At 46.7% G+C, this 16,725-nt stretch overlaps 1 protein-coding gene across 2 annotated transcripts in view; it reads right to left on the bottom strand.

Annotated features, from left to right (window-relative positions):
* Window positions 1-16,725, bottom strand: part of LOC139584217 (myosin heavy chain, non-muscle) — a 29,089-nt gene that overhangs the window by 4,409 nt on the left and 7,955 nt on the right. For both annotated transcript variants that reach the window (XM_071415812.1, XM_071415813.1), the window contains exons 12-24: window positions 16,229-16,464; window positions 13,146-13,410; window positions 12,861-12,928; window positions 12,588-12,775; window positions 12,202-12,244; window positions 11,423-11,474; window positions 9,434-9,507; window positions 9,234-9,318; window positions 8,984-9,080; window positions 8,185-8,267; window positions 6,290-6,391; window positions 5,044-5,145; window positions 1,618-1,797 (exon numbers count right to left, since the gene is read on the bottom strand). In XM_071415812.1, coding sequence (XP_071271913.1) covers window positions 1,618-1,797; window positions 5,044-5,145; window positions 6,290-6,391; window positions 8,185-8,267; window positions 8,984-9,080; window positions 9,234-9,318; window positions 9,434-9,507; window positions 11,423-11,474; window positions 12,202-12,244; window positions 12,588-12,775; window positions 12,861-12,928; window positions 13,146-13,410; window positions 16,229-16,464 — 1,575 coding nt within the window. The remainder of the gene's footprint in view (window positions 1-1,617; window positions 1,798-5,043; window positions 5,146-6,289; window positions 6,392-8,184; window positions 8,268-8,983; window positions 9,081-9,233; window positions 9,319-9,433; window positions 9,508-11,422; window positions 11,475-12,201; window positions 12,245-12,587; window positions 12,776-12,860; window positions 12,929-13,145; window positions 13,411-16,228; window positions 16,465-16,725) is intronic.

Genomic DNA, 16,725 nt, shown 5'->3' with positions numbered 1-16,725 from the left:
TTCTCCCATGGGTACAGCCGAATAACCCTTTTAAATTCTAGATAGCACGTCCTAAGAGTGTATGGCAAAGGAACCATCACGCCGTGAGCTTAGTTAGATTTTTCGAATGTAGGATTTTTTTTGGGGGGAAGGGGGGGGGGGGGGGTCTGACGAGAAATGTGTCCCAATTTGAGGCATGTTTTGTAAGGCTACAAACATTTCTCTGTAGCGTCATCTCTTGGAAACAAGTCAACTCCTTGTCCAGTGTTCTTCTTCTACTCTGAGTGGGAGTTAGTTAGTCAGATGTGGTCAGAGTCCCAAATGGCTCCCTATATGGTGCACCTATGTGGCTCTGGTCAAGCATTATAGAGGGGAAAGGGGGCCATTGGGGAAGCACATGTGGTCAGTATCTGTGCCTCTAACCAGGTCAGCCAGTTTCCTGATTATTCATCCTAGTATAACAAGGGTAATGTGAGATTATTGTGCTGCATTTCACAGAGGAGTGATTATGGAGTCGGACACACCCAATCCCCCTCCCTTCCCTCCACCTCTCTCTCTCTCTCTCCCTTCCCTCCACTTCTCTCTCTCTCCCTTCCCTCCACCTCTCTCTCTCCCTTCCCTCCACTTCTCTCTCTCCCTTCCCTCCACCTCTCCCTCTCCCTTCCCTCCACCTCTCCCTCTCCCTTCCCTCCACTTCTCTCTCTCCCTTCCCTCCACTTCTCTCTCTCCCTTCCCTCCACCTCTCTCTCTCCCTTCCCTCCACTTCTCTCTCTCCCTTCCCTCCTTCTCTCTCTCTCCCTTCCCTCCACCTCTCTCTCTCTCTCCCTTCCCTCCACTTCTCTCTCTCCCTTCCCTCCACCTCTCTCTCTCCCTTCCCTCCACCTCTCTCTCTCCCTTCCCTCCACCTCTCTCGCTCTCTCTCTCTGCCCTCCACCTCTCTCTCTCTCTGCCCTCCATCTCTCTCTCTCTGCCCTCAACTCTCTCTCTGCCCTCCATCTCTCTCTCTGCCCTCCACCTCTCTCTTTCTCTCTCTGCCCTCAACCTCTCTCTCTCTGCCCTCAACCTCTCTCTCTCTGCCCTCCATCTCTCTCTCTGCCCTCCACCTCTCTCTCTCTGCCCTCCACCGCTCTCTCTCTGCCCTCCACCTCTCTCTCTCTCCCTTCCATCCACCTCCCTCTCTCTCTACCTCCCTCTTCCCTCATTCTCCCCTCCCCTACACCTTCTGACTCCCCTCCATCTTCTATCTCTCCCATCCCTCCACCTCTCCTCCCCTCCTCTTTTTCCCTCCTCCCCCCTGCATTTCTGTTTGATTAAGACAGAAGCCAGGGTTAACTAAGTCTGCACATGTGTGTTTATGCGTGGAGAAGTAATCTGCTGGATGAGTTGCAAGCTAGGGACACATCAGTGTGTCATTTCATTTCAGTGTGTAAGCAGCTACATGCAATATCATTCTGCCATTAATGATATTAGTTTCTGCATGTTGAGTCCAGATGCTAATTTATCACTCAGTTAGTATAGTAAACCCCCCGGGGGTGGCGTTATTAAGGCCTGCCATATAAAGGCTTTATAGGGTCATTCATTAAGCTTTCTAAACACTACATAAATGCAGTGATATTACATATCTGAAGGATTTATTACCGCGCTGGTCTTGCTGTGGAGTTTCTCCCTAAGGCGAGTCACCTCCTCCTCCACCTCCCTCTCTGGGTCGTCCTCCTCTTCCTGCTCCTCAGACACAGACCCCAGTCCTGCAGACTGCTGCTGCTCCCTCATCAGCTCCTTCTCTCTCTTCCTCTGGCTGTGTAGCGTGTCAAGGGAGTTCTGATTGAGAGAAAGAGAGAGATTGAAGCAAGACACTCATATACCTGCTACATATACCTGCTACATATACCTACTACATATACCTGCTAAATATACCTACTACATATACCTGCTACATATACCTGCTACAGTACATATACCTGCTACATATACCTGCTACAGTACATATACCTACTACATATACCTACTACATATACCTACTACATATACCTGCTACATATACCTGCTACATATACCTACTACATATACCTGCTACGTATACCTGCTACATATACCTGCTACATATACCTACTACATATACCTACTACATATACCTACTGCATATACCTGCTACAGTACATATACCTGCTACATATACCTGCTAGATATACCTGCTACATATACCTGCTACATATACCTGCTACATATACCTGCTACATATACCTGCTACATATACCTACTACATATACCTGCTACATATACCTGCTACATATACCTACCACATATACCTACTACATATACCTGCCAGATACACCTGCTAGATATACCTGCTACATATACCTGCTACATATACCTGCTACATATACCTACTACATATACCTGCTACATACAGTTGAAGTCTGAGGTTTACATACACCTTAGCCAAATACATTTAAACTCAGTTCCTGACATTTTATCCAAGTAAAAATTCCCTGTCTTAGGTCAGTTAGGATCACCACTTTATTTTAAGAATGTGAAATGTCAGAATAATAGTAGAGAGAATGATTTATTTCAGCTTTTATTCCTTTCATCACATTCCCAGTGGGTCAGAAGTTTACATACACTCAATTAGTATTTGGTAGAATTGCCTTTAAATTGTTTAACTTGGGTCAAACGTTTCAGGTATCCTTCCACAAGCTTCCCACAATAAGTTGGGTGAATTTTGACCCATTCCTCCTGACAGAGCTAGTGTAACTGAGTCAGGTTTGTAGGCCTCCTTGTTCGCACACACCTTTTCAGTTCTGCCCACCATTCATGTGTGGGGTTGCTTCTCAGCCAAGGGAGTGGGCTCACTCACAATTTTGCCTACGAACACATCCAAGAATAAAGAATTGTACCAACACATCCTCCGAGAGCAACTTCTCCCAACCATCCAGGAACAGTTTGGTGACAAACAATGCCTTTTCCAGCATTATGGAGCACCTTGCCATAAGGCAAAAGTGATAAGTGGCTCGGGGAACAAAACATCGATATTTTGGGTCCATGGCCAGGAAACTCCCCAGACCTTAATCCCATTGAGAACTTGTGGTCAATCCTCAAGAGGAGGGTGGACAAACAAAAACCCACAAATTCTGACAAACTCCAAGCATTGATTATGCAAGAATGGGCTGCCATCAGTCAGGATGTGGCACAGAAGTTAATTGACAGCATGCCAGGGCGGATTGCAGAGGTCTTGAAAAAGAAGGGTCAACACTGCAAATATTGACTCTTTGCATCAACTTCATGTAATTGTCAATAAAAGCCTTTGACACTTATGAAATGCTTGTAATTATACTTCAGTATTCCATAGTAACATCTGACAAAAATATCTGTAGACACTGAAGCAGCAAACTTTGCGAAAATTAATATTTGTGTCATTCTCAAAACTTTTGGCCACGACTGTATACCTACTACATATACCTACTACATATACCTACTACATATACCTACTACATATACCTACTACATATACCTACTACATATACCTACTACATATACCTACTACATATACCTACTACGTATACCTACTACGTATACCTACTACGTATACCTACTACGTATACCTACTACGTATACCTACTACGTATACCTACTACGTATACCTACTACATAAACCTACTACATATACCTACTACATATACCTACTACATATACCTACTACATATACCTACTACATATACCTACTACATATACCTACTACATATACCTACTACATATACACTACTACATATACCTACTACATAAACCTACTACATATACCTACTACATATACCTACTACATATACACTACTACATAAACCTACTACATAAACCTACTACGTATACCTACTACGTATACCTACTACGTATACCTACTACGTATACCTACTACATAAACCTACTACATATACCTACTACATATACCTACTACATATACCTACTACATATACCTACTACATATACCTACTACATATACCTACTACATATACACTACTACATATACCTACTACATATACCTACTACATATACCTACTACATATACACTACTACATATACCTACTACATATACCTACTACATATACCTACTACATATACCTACTACATATACCTACTACATATACCTTCTACATATACCTACTACATAAACCTACTACATATACCTACTACATATACCTACTACATAAACCTACTACATATACCTACTACATATACCTACTACATATACCTACTACATATACCTATTCCATAAACCTACTACATAAACCTACTACATATACCTACTACATATACCTACTACATATACCTACTACATATACCTACTACATAAACCTACTACATATACCTACTACATAAACCTACTACATATACCTACTACATATACCTACTACATAAACCTACAACATATACCTACTACATAAACCTACTACATATACCTACTACATAAACCTACTACATAAACCTACTACATATACCTACTACATATACCTACTACATATACCTACTACATATACACTACTACATAAACCTACTACATATACACTACTACATAAACCTACTACATAAACCTACTACATAAACCTACTACATAAACCTACTACATATACCTACTACATATACCTACTACATATACCTACTACATAAACCTACTACATATACCTACTACATATACCTACTACATAAACCTACTACATATACCTACTACATATACCTACATATACCTACTACATATACCTACTACATATACCTACTACATAAACCTACTACATATACCTACTACATATACCTACTACATAAACCTACTACATATACCTACTACATATACCTACTACATAAACCTACTACATAAACCTACTACATAAACCTACTACATATACCTACTACATATACCTACTACATAAACCTACTACATATACCTACTACATATACCTACTACATATACACTACTGTTAAAGGCCTCAACTGAATCTGTACCTGTTCTGATCCTTCCCAGCTTTCATATTGGCTCAACCCCTCTCCACTCTCACTTACAAGAAACACATCTGAGCTTACCTTGATGACCTTTGACTTCGGTGCCCAGTCTTGCAGACCTCCTCCTGCTGATCTGCCATAGACCTGACCCAACTGCTCACGCTCTTTAAATAGACTCTTCAGCTGGTCATCCAAACAATAATGTAAATATCAAATAATACACCAAAGACAGGAGATTCTGTAAGTATACCTGTACCTGTTCTAACAGTCTACTGTACCTGTTCTAACAGTCTACTGTACCTGTTCTAACAGTCTACTGTACCTGTTCTAACAGTCTACTGTACCCGTTCTAACAGTCTACTGTACCTGTTCTAACAGTCTACTCTACCCGTTCTAACAGTCTACTGTACCTGTTCTAACATTCTACTGTACCCGTTCTAACAGTCTACTGTACCTGTTCTAACAGTCTACTGTACCTGTTCTAACAGTCTACTGTACCTGTTCTAACAGTCTACTGTACCCGTTCTAACAGTCTACTGTACCCGTTCTAACAGTCTACTGTACCCGTTCTAACAGTCTACTGTACCTGTTCTAACAGTCTACTGTACCCGTTCTAACAGTCTACTGTACCCGTTCTAACAGTCTACTGTACCCGTTCTAACAGTCTACTGTACCCGTTCTAACAGTCTACTGTACCTGTTCTAACAGTCTACTGTACCTGTTCTAACAGTCTACTGTACCTGTTCTAACAGTCTACTGTACCCGTTCTAACAGTCTACTGTACCCGTTCTAACAGTCTACTGTACCCGTTCTAACAGTCTACTGTACCTGTTCTAACAGTCTACTGTACCTGTTCTGTTCTAACAGTCTACTGTACCCGTTCTAACAGTCTACTGTACCTGTTCTAACAGTCTACTGTACCTGTTCTAACAGTCTACTGTACCCGTTCTAACAGTCTACTGTACCTGTTCTAACAGTCTACTGTACCTGTTCTAACAGTCTACTGTACCCGTTCTAACAGTCTACTGTACCCGTTCTAACAGTCTACTGTACCCGTTCTAACAGTCTACTGTACCTGTTCTAACAGTCTACTGTACCTGTTCTAACAGTCTACTGTACCCGTTCTAACAGTCTACTGTACCCGTTCTAACAGTCTACTGTACCTGTTCTGTTCTAACAGTCTACTGTACCTGTTCTGTTCTAACAGTCTACTGTACCCGTTCTAACAGTCTACTGTCCCTGTTCTAACAGTCTACTGTACCCGTTCTAACAGTCTACTGTACCTGTTCTAACAGTCTACTGTACCCGTTCTAACAGTCTACTGTACCTGTTCTGTCACCAGTCTTCTCTGTTTATCTTGGTCTACTATGTTATCCACACAAACCGTTTTCTCTTTCTTGCTGCCAGCAGCTGCTGTCTGTTCTGTAGCCTGTAGATAAGGAAAGGCATTACTCGTATTGTCTGGATAAACCCTTTGCCTGGTCACAGATATTTGGCATTTGGCATGCCGCAAAAAACTATCTAGGACCAAGCTAAAGGTTTCTAGTACTGGAGTGTACTGTCTATATGTATAGTATATCTATATACTGTCTATATGTATAGTCTACCTGATGGAACACTGTCTATATGTATAGTCTACCTGATGGAACACTGTCTATATGTATAGTCTACCTGATGGAACACTGTCTATATGTATAGTCTACCTGATGGAACACTGTCTATATGTATAATCTACCTGATGGAACACTGTCTATATGTATAGTCTACCTGATGGAACACTGCTGTGTATAGTCTACCTGATGGAACACTGCTGTGTATAGTCTACCTGATGGAACACTGCTGTGTATAGTCTACCTGATGGAACACTGTCTATATGTATAGTCTACCTGATGGAACACTGCTGTGTATAGTCTACCTGATGGAACACTGCTGTGTATAGTCTACCTGATGGAACACTGTCTATATGTATAGTCTACCTGATGGAACACTGCTGTGTATTGTCTACCTGATGGAACACTGTCTATATGTATAGTCTACCTGATGGAACACTGCTGTGTATAGTCTACCTGATGGAACACTGTCTATACGTATCGTCTACCTGATGGAACACTGTTGTGTGTAGTCTACATGATGGAACACTGTCTATGTGTATAGTCTACCTGATGGAACACTGTCTATGTGTATAGTCTACCTGATGGAACACTGCTGTGTGTAGTCTACCTGATGGAACACTGTCTATGTGTATAGTCTACCTGATGGAACACTGTCTATGTGTATAGTCTACCTGATGGAACACTGCTGTGTATAGTCTACCTGATGGAGCACTGCTGTGTATCGTCTACCTGATGGAACACTGCTGTGTATAGTCTACCTGATGGAACACTGTCTAAATGTATAGTCTACCTGATGGAACACTGTCTATATGTATAGTCTACCTGATGGAACACTGCTGTGTATCGTCTACCTGATGGAACACTGTCTATGTGTATAGTCTACCTGATGGAACACTGTCTATATGTATAGTCTACCTGATGGAACACTGCTGTGTATCGTCTACCTGATGGAACACTGCTGTGTATAGTCTACCTGATGGAACACTGTCTATGTGTATAGTCTACCTGATGGAACACTGCTGTGTATAGTCTACCTGATGGAACACTGTCTATGTGTATCGTCTACCTGATGGAACACTGCTGTGTATAGTCTACCTGATGGAACACTGTCTATGTGTATCGTCTACCTGATGGAACACTGCTGTGTATAGTCTACCTGATGGAACACTGCTGTGTATAGTCTACCTGATGGAACACTGTCTATGTGTATCGTCTACCTGATGGAACACTGCTGTGTATAGTCTACCTGATGGAACACTGCTGTGTATAGTCTACCTGATGGAACACTGCTGTGTATAGTCTACCTGATGGAACACTGTCTATGTGTATAGTCTACCTGATGGAACACTGTCTATATGTATAGTCTACCTGATGGAACACTGCTGTGTGTAGTCTACCTGATGGAACACTGTCTATGTGTATAGTCTACCTGATGGAACACTGCTGTGTGTAGTCTACCTGATGGAACACTGTCTATATGTATAGTCTACCTGATGGAACACTGTCTATATGTATAGTCTACCTGATGGAACACTGCTGTGTATAGTCTACCTGATGGAACACTGCTGTGTGTAGTCTACCTGATGGAACACTGCTGTGTATAGTCTACCTGATGTAGCTGGCGTAGAGTCTGTAGCCTCTGAACTGCCTGGTCTCTCTCCTGTTGCAGCTGATTGGCTCTCTTCCTGCTCTCTGTGAGAGAGTGTGTGTGAGAGAGAGCGTGTGAGAGAGAGCGTGTGAGAGAGATTGTGTGAGAGACAAAGTGTGTGAGAGAGATCGTGTGAGAGAGATCGTGTGAGAGAGAGTGTGTGAGAGAGATCGTGTGAGAGACAAAGTGTGTGAGAGAGAGAGCGTGTGAGAGAGATCGTGTGAGAGAGAGTGTGTGAGAGAGATCGTGTGAGAGAGAGCGTGTGAGAGAGATCGTGTGAGAGACAAAGTGTGTGAGAGAGAGAGCGTGTGAGAGAGATCGTGTGAGAGAGAGTGTGTGAGAGAGAGTGTGTGAGAGAGAGTGTGTGAGAGAGAGTGTGTGTGAGAGAGAGCGTGTGAGAGAGAGCGTGTGAGAGAGATCGTGTGAGAGACAAAGTGTGTGAGAGAGGTCGTGTGAGAGAGAGCGTGTGAGAGAGAGCGTGTGAGAGAGAGCGTGTGAGAGAGAGCGTGTGTGAGAGAGAGCGTGTGAGAGAGATCGTGTGAGAGACAAAGTGTGTGAGAGAGAGAGCGTGTGAGAGAGAGCGTGCGAGAGAGAGCGTGTGAGAGAGAGCGTGTGAGAGAGAGCGTGTGAGAGACAAATTGTGTGAGAGAGAGCGTGTGAGAGACAAATTGTGTGAGAGAGAGAGCGTGTTTGAAAGTTCAACGCTAAAGTGCGATGATTCCAGTGGCTTCTTCATACTCTTTCCACAGAAACACCTTACCCTCTAGCTGAGACCTCAGTGAGTCCGTGTGCTGCGCTTTTTCTTGGCCTCCATGACATAGACCTTCTCCCCCGGCCTGCTCCTTTAGGTTAATCAACTGTGGCAATGAGAGAGAGCGGAAGGAGGAGAAAGAGAGATAGAAAAAGCAAGAGAGAGAGAAAGAGAAAGTGGGAGGTAATCTTTCATAATGGACAAAACGTCAAAAGAAATACAGTAATTCCCTTGAAAAGTGATAAGAGCCCTTCAATACCTTCAACTCCAGTGTAGAAACCTTGATTTGTGCCTCTGTCCTCTCAACATCTCTCAGTCTCTCCAGACTCCTCAGAGCATGTTCCCTGCAAACGGGACAGTGATACGTCTACATTCTCTCGTCATGGGTCGTCTTTGGATTAGCTGTGAGAGATATTGTTCATTTCCAAATCTACATGTTACAGGTAAGGCTCAACATACTTCTCCCTCAGGTGCTGCTCTCTCTCTGCCGCTTCCAGCTCCAGCCTCTGAAGTTCACTATTTAGCTGTGACACCTCATGACATTCAGGATGTGCAGAAGAGGGAAACACATGAACAAATTGACGGATTGTTTAATTGATTGATTAACGGACTACCCCACCTGTCCCCTGGCTGACTGTAACTCATGTTGCTGCTCCTCCAGTTCAGTGTCTCGGTCCCTCAACATGTTCCACACCTTTATGTAACGCTGCCCCTCACCTGGCCCCCATCCACCTCCCCCAGGGAGACCATTTGTAGCTCTGCCCTCACCTGGCCCCCATCCACCTCCCCCAGGGAGACCATCTGTAGCTCTGCCCTCACCTGGCCCCCATCCACCTCCCCCAGGGAGACCATCTGTAGCTCTGCCCTCACCTGGCCCCCATCCACCTCCTCCAGGGAGGCCATCTGTAGCTCTGCCCTCACCTGGCCCCCATCCACCTCCCCCAGGGAGACCATCTGTAGCTCTACCCTCACCTGGCCCCCATCCACCTCCCCCAAGGAGACCATCTGTAGCTCTGCCCTCACCTGGCCCCCATCCACCTCCCCCAAGGAGACCATCTGTAGCTCTACCCTCACCTGGCCCCCATCCACCTCCTCCAGGGAGACCACCTGTAGCTCTACCCTCACCTGGCCCCCATCCACCTCCTCCAGGGAGACCACCTGTAGCTCTACCCTCACCTGTCCCCCATCCACCTCCTCCAGGGAGACCACCTGTAGCTCTGCCCTCACCTGGCCCCCATCCACCTCCCCCAGGGAGACCATCTGTAGCTCTGCCCTCACCTGGCCCCCATCCACCTCCCCCAGGGAGACCATCTGTAGCTCTGCCCTCACCTGGCCCCCATCCACCTCCCCCAGGGAGACCATCTGTAGCTCTGCCCTCACCTGGCCCCCATCCACCTCCCCCAGGGAGACCATCTGTAGCTCTGCCCTCACCTGGCCCCCATCCACCTCCCCCAGGGAGACCATCTGTAGCTCTACCCTCACCTGGCCCCCATCCACCTCCCCCAGGGAGACCATCTGTAGCTCTGCCCTCACCTGGCCCCCATCCACCTCCCCCAGGGAGACCATCTGTAGCTCTGCCCTCACCTGGCCCCCATCCACCTCCCCCAAGGAGACCATCTGTAGCTCTGCCCTCACCTGGCCCCCATCCACCTCCCCCAAGGAGACCATCTGTAACTCTGCCCTCACCTGGCCCCCATCCACCTCCCCCAGGGAGACCATCTGTAGCTCTGCCCTCACCTGGCCCCATCCACCTCCCCCAAGGAGACCATCTGTAGCTCTGCCCTCACCTGGCCCCATCCACCTCCCCCAAGGAGACCATCTGTAGCTCTGCCCTCACCTGGCCCCATCCACCTCCCCCAAGGAGACCATCTGTAGCTCTGCCCTCACCTGGCCCCCATCCACCTCCCCCAGGGAGACCATCTGTAGCTCTACCCTCACCTGTCCCCCATCCACCTCCCCCAGGGAGACCATCTGTAGCTCTACCCTCACCTGTCCCCCATCCACCTCCTCCAGGGAGACCACCTGTAGCTCTACCCTCACCTGTCCCCCATCCACCTCCTCCAGGGAGACCACCTGTAGCTCTACCCTCACCTGGCCCCCATCCACCTCCTCCAGGGAGACCACCTGTAGCTCTGCCCTCACCTGGCCCCCATCCACCTCCCCCAGGGAGACCATCTGTAGCTCTGCCCTCACCTGGCCCCCATCCACCTCCCCCAGGGAGACCATCTGTAGCTCTGCCCTCACCTGGCCCCCATCCACCTCCCCCAGGGAGGCCATCTGTAGCTCTGCCCTCACCTGGCCCCCATCCACCTCCCCCAGGGAGACCATCTGTAGCTCTGCCCTCACCTGGCCCCCATCCACCTCCCCCAGGGAGGCCATCTGTAGCTCTGCCCTCACCTGGCCCCCATCCACCTCCTCCAGGGAGACCATTTGTAGCTCTGCCCTCACCTGGCCCAGCTCCTCCAGCGAGACCTGTTCATCCCATGTCTGTGGTGGTTTACTAGGAAAGACAAAATGAAAATATTCCTGTGTTTCCATGTCCCCGTCTCTCTGTGTCTCCGTGTAATGTGTCTCTGTGTGTCTCTGTGTGTCTCTGTGTGTCTCTGTGTCTCCGTGTAATGTGTCTCTCTGTGTCTCTCTGTGTCTCTCTGTGTCTCCGTGTAATGTGTCTCTGTGTCCCTGTGTCCGTGTGTCTCTCTGTGTCTCCGTGTCTCTGTGTCCCTGTGTCCGTGTGTCACTCTGTGTCTCTCTGTGTCTCTCTGTGTCTCCGTGTAATGTGTCTCTGTGTCCGTGTGTCACTCTGTGTCTCTCTGTATCTCTCTGTGTCTCCGTGTAATGTGTCTCTGTGTCTGTGTCTCTCTGTGTCTCCGTGTAATGTGTCTGTGTCTGTGTCTCTCTGTGTCTCTCTGTGTCTCTCTGTGTCTCTCTGTGTCTCCGTGTAATGTGTGTCTGTGTCTCTCTGTGTCTCTGTGTCTCTGTATCTCTCTGTGTCTCTGTGTAATGTGTCTCTGTGTCTCTCTGTGTCTCTCTGTGTCTCTCTGTGTGTCTCTGTGTGTCTCTGTGGGTAAATCAAGATGCATTTAAGTGCATTCAGAATCTAGAGACAGACGACATTTAGATTCTTCATAATTCATACATTACTATGCTTGTGCAAGTAGTCCTGGTTCTACGTTCATAGAAAATACATCATTATGATATATTTAATAGAAGAATGGGATCATACTCACTCTGTCTCTGTCCCTTTATCAAACGTTTCTACCGTTCCCCTACCTGCAGAGGACAACAGTGTCAACTCCTTGTGTTCCGTAGTGCACCACTGGCACCACAGAGTGAGAGATCGACACTCTAATCCAGGGGTTTGGCAACCCTGTTCCTGGAGAGCCGTAGGTACTGCCGGATTTTTAAGCCAACTAGGCAGCACACTGAAAAACGTAGTGATCATGATCAGTGATTGTCACAAAAAATGTCACACCTGGTCTTCCAGGTCGGTTAAATCCTAAACATGAAGTATCTGCGGTACTCCAGGACCAGGGTTGCCTATCACTGCTCGATTCCCTTTTAATTCATTTATGAATTGCTGAACAAATTAATTAATAAATTATTATTTTTTTACCCAAGATATGAGGGTTGTCTTTAACTTTGAGTCTGTTGTGTAGAACCTGACTCCGGCTCCTCTCCAGCTCCAACTGTTGTTTACAAGCGTTCAGCTCTACCTTCAGCAGAGAACCAGCATCTTTAACGGCTCTGCTCACCTCTTCCTCTTTACTGGCCCAGTGCTGACGAAGAGTCTGAATCTCTTCCCTAAAACGAAGAACACATTCATTTAATGGTTAATTATAGACATTTGAAATGTCTGGGATTCATAAACCGGATAGTCCACGCTCACTTGTCTCTCTGTCCCTCTGTCTGAAGTCTCTCGACCTCCACCTTCAGCCGTACCACCTCCTCTTGAAGCTGAAAGCCACAAATCATACAACTACACGGATCTCAACAATACAGAACACTGAGGATCAATAAGCGATGACATTGAAATAGATGTTTTGTGTCTACAGCCAGGGTACGTTAAATAAGGACGATTGCTTGATCAATTGATTGACCGATTTGATTTAATTTAACGTTTTTTATTTACTACATCTACAGCCACGGTACATTGGAGACGATCTCATCTTACTGTATCTCCAGGGTTCTTCTCTCTGAGTTCCTCTAATTCTGCCTGGGTGGATTGTAACGCCATAGCCACATCCTGCCACTTCTCGCTCCAGTGTGAGGCCACACCCCTAAGCTCCTCCATGTTCTGAGCCGACTCAGCCTCCAACCGCTGCAGCTCCTCCCCCTTCTGACACAGCCCCTCCTCCTTTTCCAGGAGCTCCGCCTCCAAGGCCAGGCAGCATTCGTGCAGCCTCTGGTTCTCTGACTCCAAGGCATCCTGGGATTCACTGGTGATGTGATGTTATTGACGTTAGTGATGACAATCCTATCATTAATACATGTCCATAGTTGTTGTGTGAGAGTGTTAAAGACATTACGAAACACAAATCAACCCCTAGCCTCTACCCACAATGCACTTGTGTAGATCTGAGAGGATTGGATAGGTGTAAATAGGCCTGTGGCGGTCATGAAATTGTGTCAGCCGGTCATTGTCATGCAAAAGTGAACCAACTGCATCGCCAAGGCATACGTGCTCTCTCAGACTCATGGATAGAACGTGTTGGAGCGTAGCAGAAGGTAACCAGTCCATCCAGTATGCATGATAATAATACCCACAATCAAAAGGGATTACTAGAATTAGTTTAATTTTGGAGAATAGGCTAGACCAATTATGTACAAAAGATCTCTTAAATCATCCCCCCCCCCCATTTAAATTTTTTTTTATTCTGCCTTCGGTATGTATTAGGTTATGTATTGTATAATGGCACAGTCATTATTTTTATTCAGGTTTTGTTTTATTCAGGCTTGAGCTCATGTATAGGCCTATGTGTACGCATCAGCTATAATATGCTTATGGATGTTTTTGAATGAATCATCCACCTTAGAAAGAGCTGTCCATTTCATTGTGTTAGGCTTTGAAAACCACATCCACAAAGACCATATTTTCCACTCTGTTTCAACCTGTCGTTCAAATTCTTACTTCAAATTGATCCATCACAGTGAGGTGAGTTTTTAAAAGCACGTACTGTGTATGTTTTATGTGATTTTCCATTGCATTTGCATTGATGGCAGAGGGGTTAGAGGGACAATAGAGCCCTGAGTACCAGGCCACTAGGTCCTGATGGAGGGACCATAGAGCCCTGAGTACCAGGCCATTAGTGACCTGATGGAGGGACAATAGAGCCCTGAGTACCAGGCCATTAATGACCTGATGGAGGGACAATAGAGCCCTGAGTACCAGGCCATTAATGACCTGATGGAGGGACAATAGAGCCCTGAGTACCAGACCATTAGGACCTGATGGAGGGACAATAGAGCCCTGAGTACCAGACCATTAGGACCTGATGGAGGGACAATAGAGCCCTGAGTACCAGGCCATTAGTGACCTGATGGAGGGACAATAGAGCCCTGAGTACCAGGCCATTAGTGACCTGATGGAGGGACAATAGAGCCCTGAGTACCAGACCATTAGGACCTGATGGAGGGACAATAGAGCCCTGAGAACCAGGCCATTAGTGACCTGATGGAGGGACAATAGAGCCCTGAGTACCAGACCATTAGTGACCTGATGGAGGGACCATAGAGCCCTGAGTACCAGACCATTAGGACCTGATGGAGGGACAATAGAGCCCTGAGTACCAGGCCATTAGTGACCTGATGGAGGGACAATAGAGCCCCGAGTACCAGGCCATTAATGACCTGATGGAGGGACAATAGAGCCCTGAGTACCAGGCCATTAGGACCTGATGGAGGGACAATAGAGCCCTGAGAACCAGGCCATTAGTGACCTGATGGAGGGACAATAGAGCCCTGAGTACCAGACCATTAGTGACCTGATGGAGGGACAATAGAGCCCTGAGTACCAGGCCATTAGTGACCTGATGGAGGGACAATATAGCCCTGAGAACCAGGCCACTAGTGACATGATGGAGCGACAATAGAGCCCTGAGTACCAGGCCATTAGTGACCTGATGGAGGGACAATAGAGCCCTGAGAACCAGGCCATTAGTGACCTGATGGAGGGACAATAGAGCCCTGAGTACCAGACCATTAGTGACCTGATGGAGGGACCATAGAGCCCTGAGTACCAGACCATTAGGACCTGATGGAGGGACAATAGAGCCCTGAGTACCAGGCCATTAGTGACCTGATGGAGGGACAATAGAGCCCCGAGTACCAGGCCATTAATGACCTGATGGAGGGACAATAGAGCCCTGAGTACCAGGCCATTAGGACCTGATGGAGGGACAATAGAGCCCTGAGAACCAGGCCATTAGTGACCTGATGGAGGGACAATAGAGCCCTGAGTACCAGACCATTAGTGACCTGATGGAGGGACAATAGAGCCCTGAGTACCAGGCCATTAGTGACCTGATGGAGGGACAATAGAGCCCTGAGAACCAGGCCATTAGTGACCTGATGGAGGGACAATAGAGCCCTGAGTACCAGGCCATTAGTGACCTGATGGAGGGACAATAGAGCACTGAGAACCAGGCCATTAGTGACCTGATGGAGGGACAATAGAGCCCTGAGTACCAGGCCATTAGTGACCTGATGGAGGGACAATAGAGCACTGAGAACCAGGCCATTAGTGACCTGATGGAGGGACAATAGAGCCCTGAGTACCAGGCCATTAGTGACCTGATGGAGGGACAATAGAGCCCTGAGAACCAGGCCATTAGTGACCTGATGGAGGGACAATAGAGCCCTGAGAACCAGGCCATTAGTGACCTGATGGAGGGACAATAGAACCCTGAGTACCAAACCATTAGGACCTGATGGAGGGACAATAGAGCCCTGAGTACCAGACCATTAGTGAGCTGATGGTCGTTAGCGAGTTGGGTACTACCAACGCATGTACAAAGTGAACAAGAGGAGACTCAACGGTCACGTGCAATTTTACTGCGGTCATGACTCATGACAGCCAGTGTGGCGGCAATACAGTCACCGCAACAGCGGGTGGTATCTCTATCTCGCACTCTGGTGAAATTGTCATCTAGGATCTTGGCCTAGGGGTCGAGGTCAGCGTTAGGGGTTGATCTGGGCTTAAGGCTATGATACCAAGTGGTGATCTCCAAATTTACATCTGCAGTCTATTCCTCTCACCTGAGCTGACAACAACTCTCCCTCAACTCTGTCACTTCCTCCTCCTGTCTTCCATCCCGTCCAATAGCACTCGTCAACTCCTCCTTCTCTCCAATCAGCTGCGAGCGCTCCGTCTCCAGAGCTGCGATCTGATTGGTGTGGATGACTCTCTCCGCCCCCAGCTCATGCAGCTGAGACAATGAGGACTCCAGCCTCTGTCTGACCATCTCCAGCTCTGATGTCATCTTTTCATTCATCTTGTCCAATATCAAAGAGATAGATGTGGTTAAACATTCAGACGGGATATGGAACACTTAAGCAGGTAGAAAATTCAGTCACAGAGTACAAAAAAATTCAGCTCAACAAGTGGAACCAACAGGCACACAACTAGGACTAGAAATAGGGGTTTTAATAGAAAGTTTCCCCTTTTAGGGTGCATTGTTCTGGTAAATATATATGGAAAGTTTCCCCTTTTAGGGTGCATTGTTATGGTAAATATATATGGAACGTTTCCCCTT

Source organism: Salvelinus alpinus, chromosome 9 (assembly GCF_045679555.1).
Source record: "Salvelinus alpinus chromosome 9, SLU_Salpinus.1, whole genome shotgun sequence".
NCBI lineage: Eukaryota > Metazoa > Chordata > Actinopteri > Salmoniformes > Salmonidae > Salvelinus > Salvelinus alpinus.
Note: the sequence above shows the minus strand (reverse complement) of the source record. Positions and strands in the feature narration are given on the sequence as shown.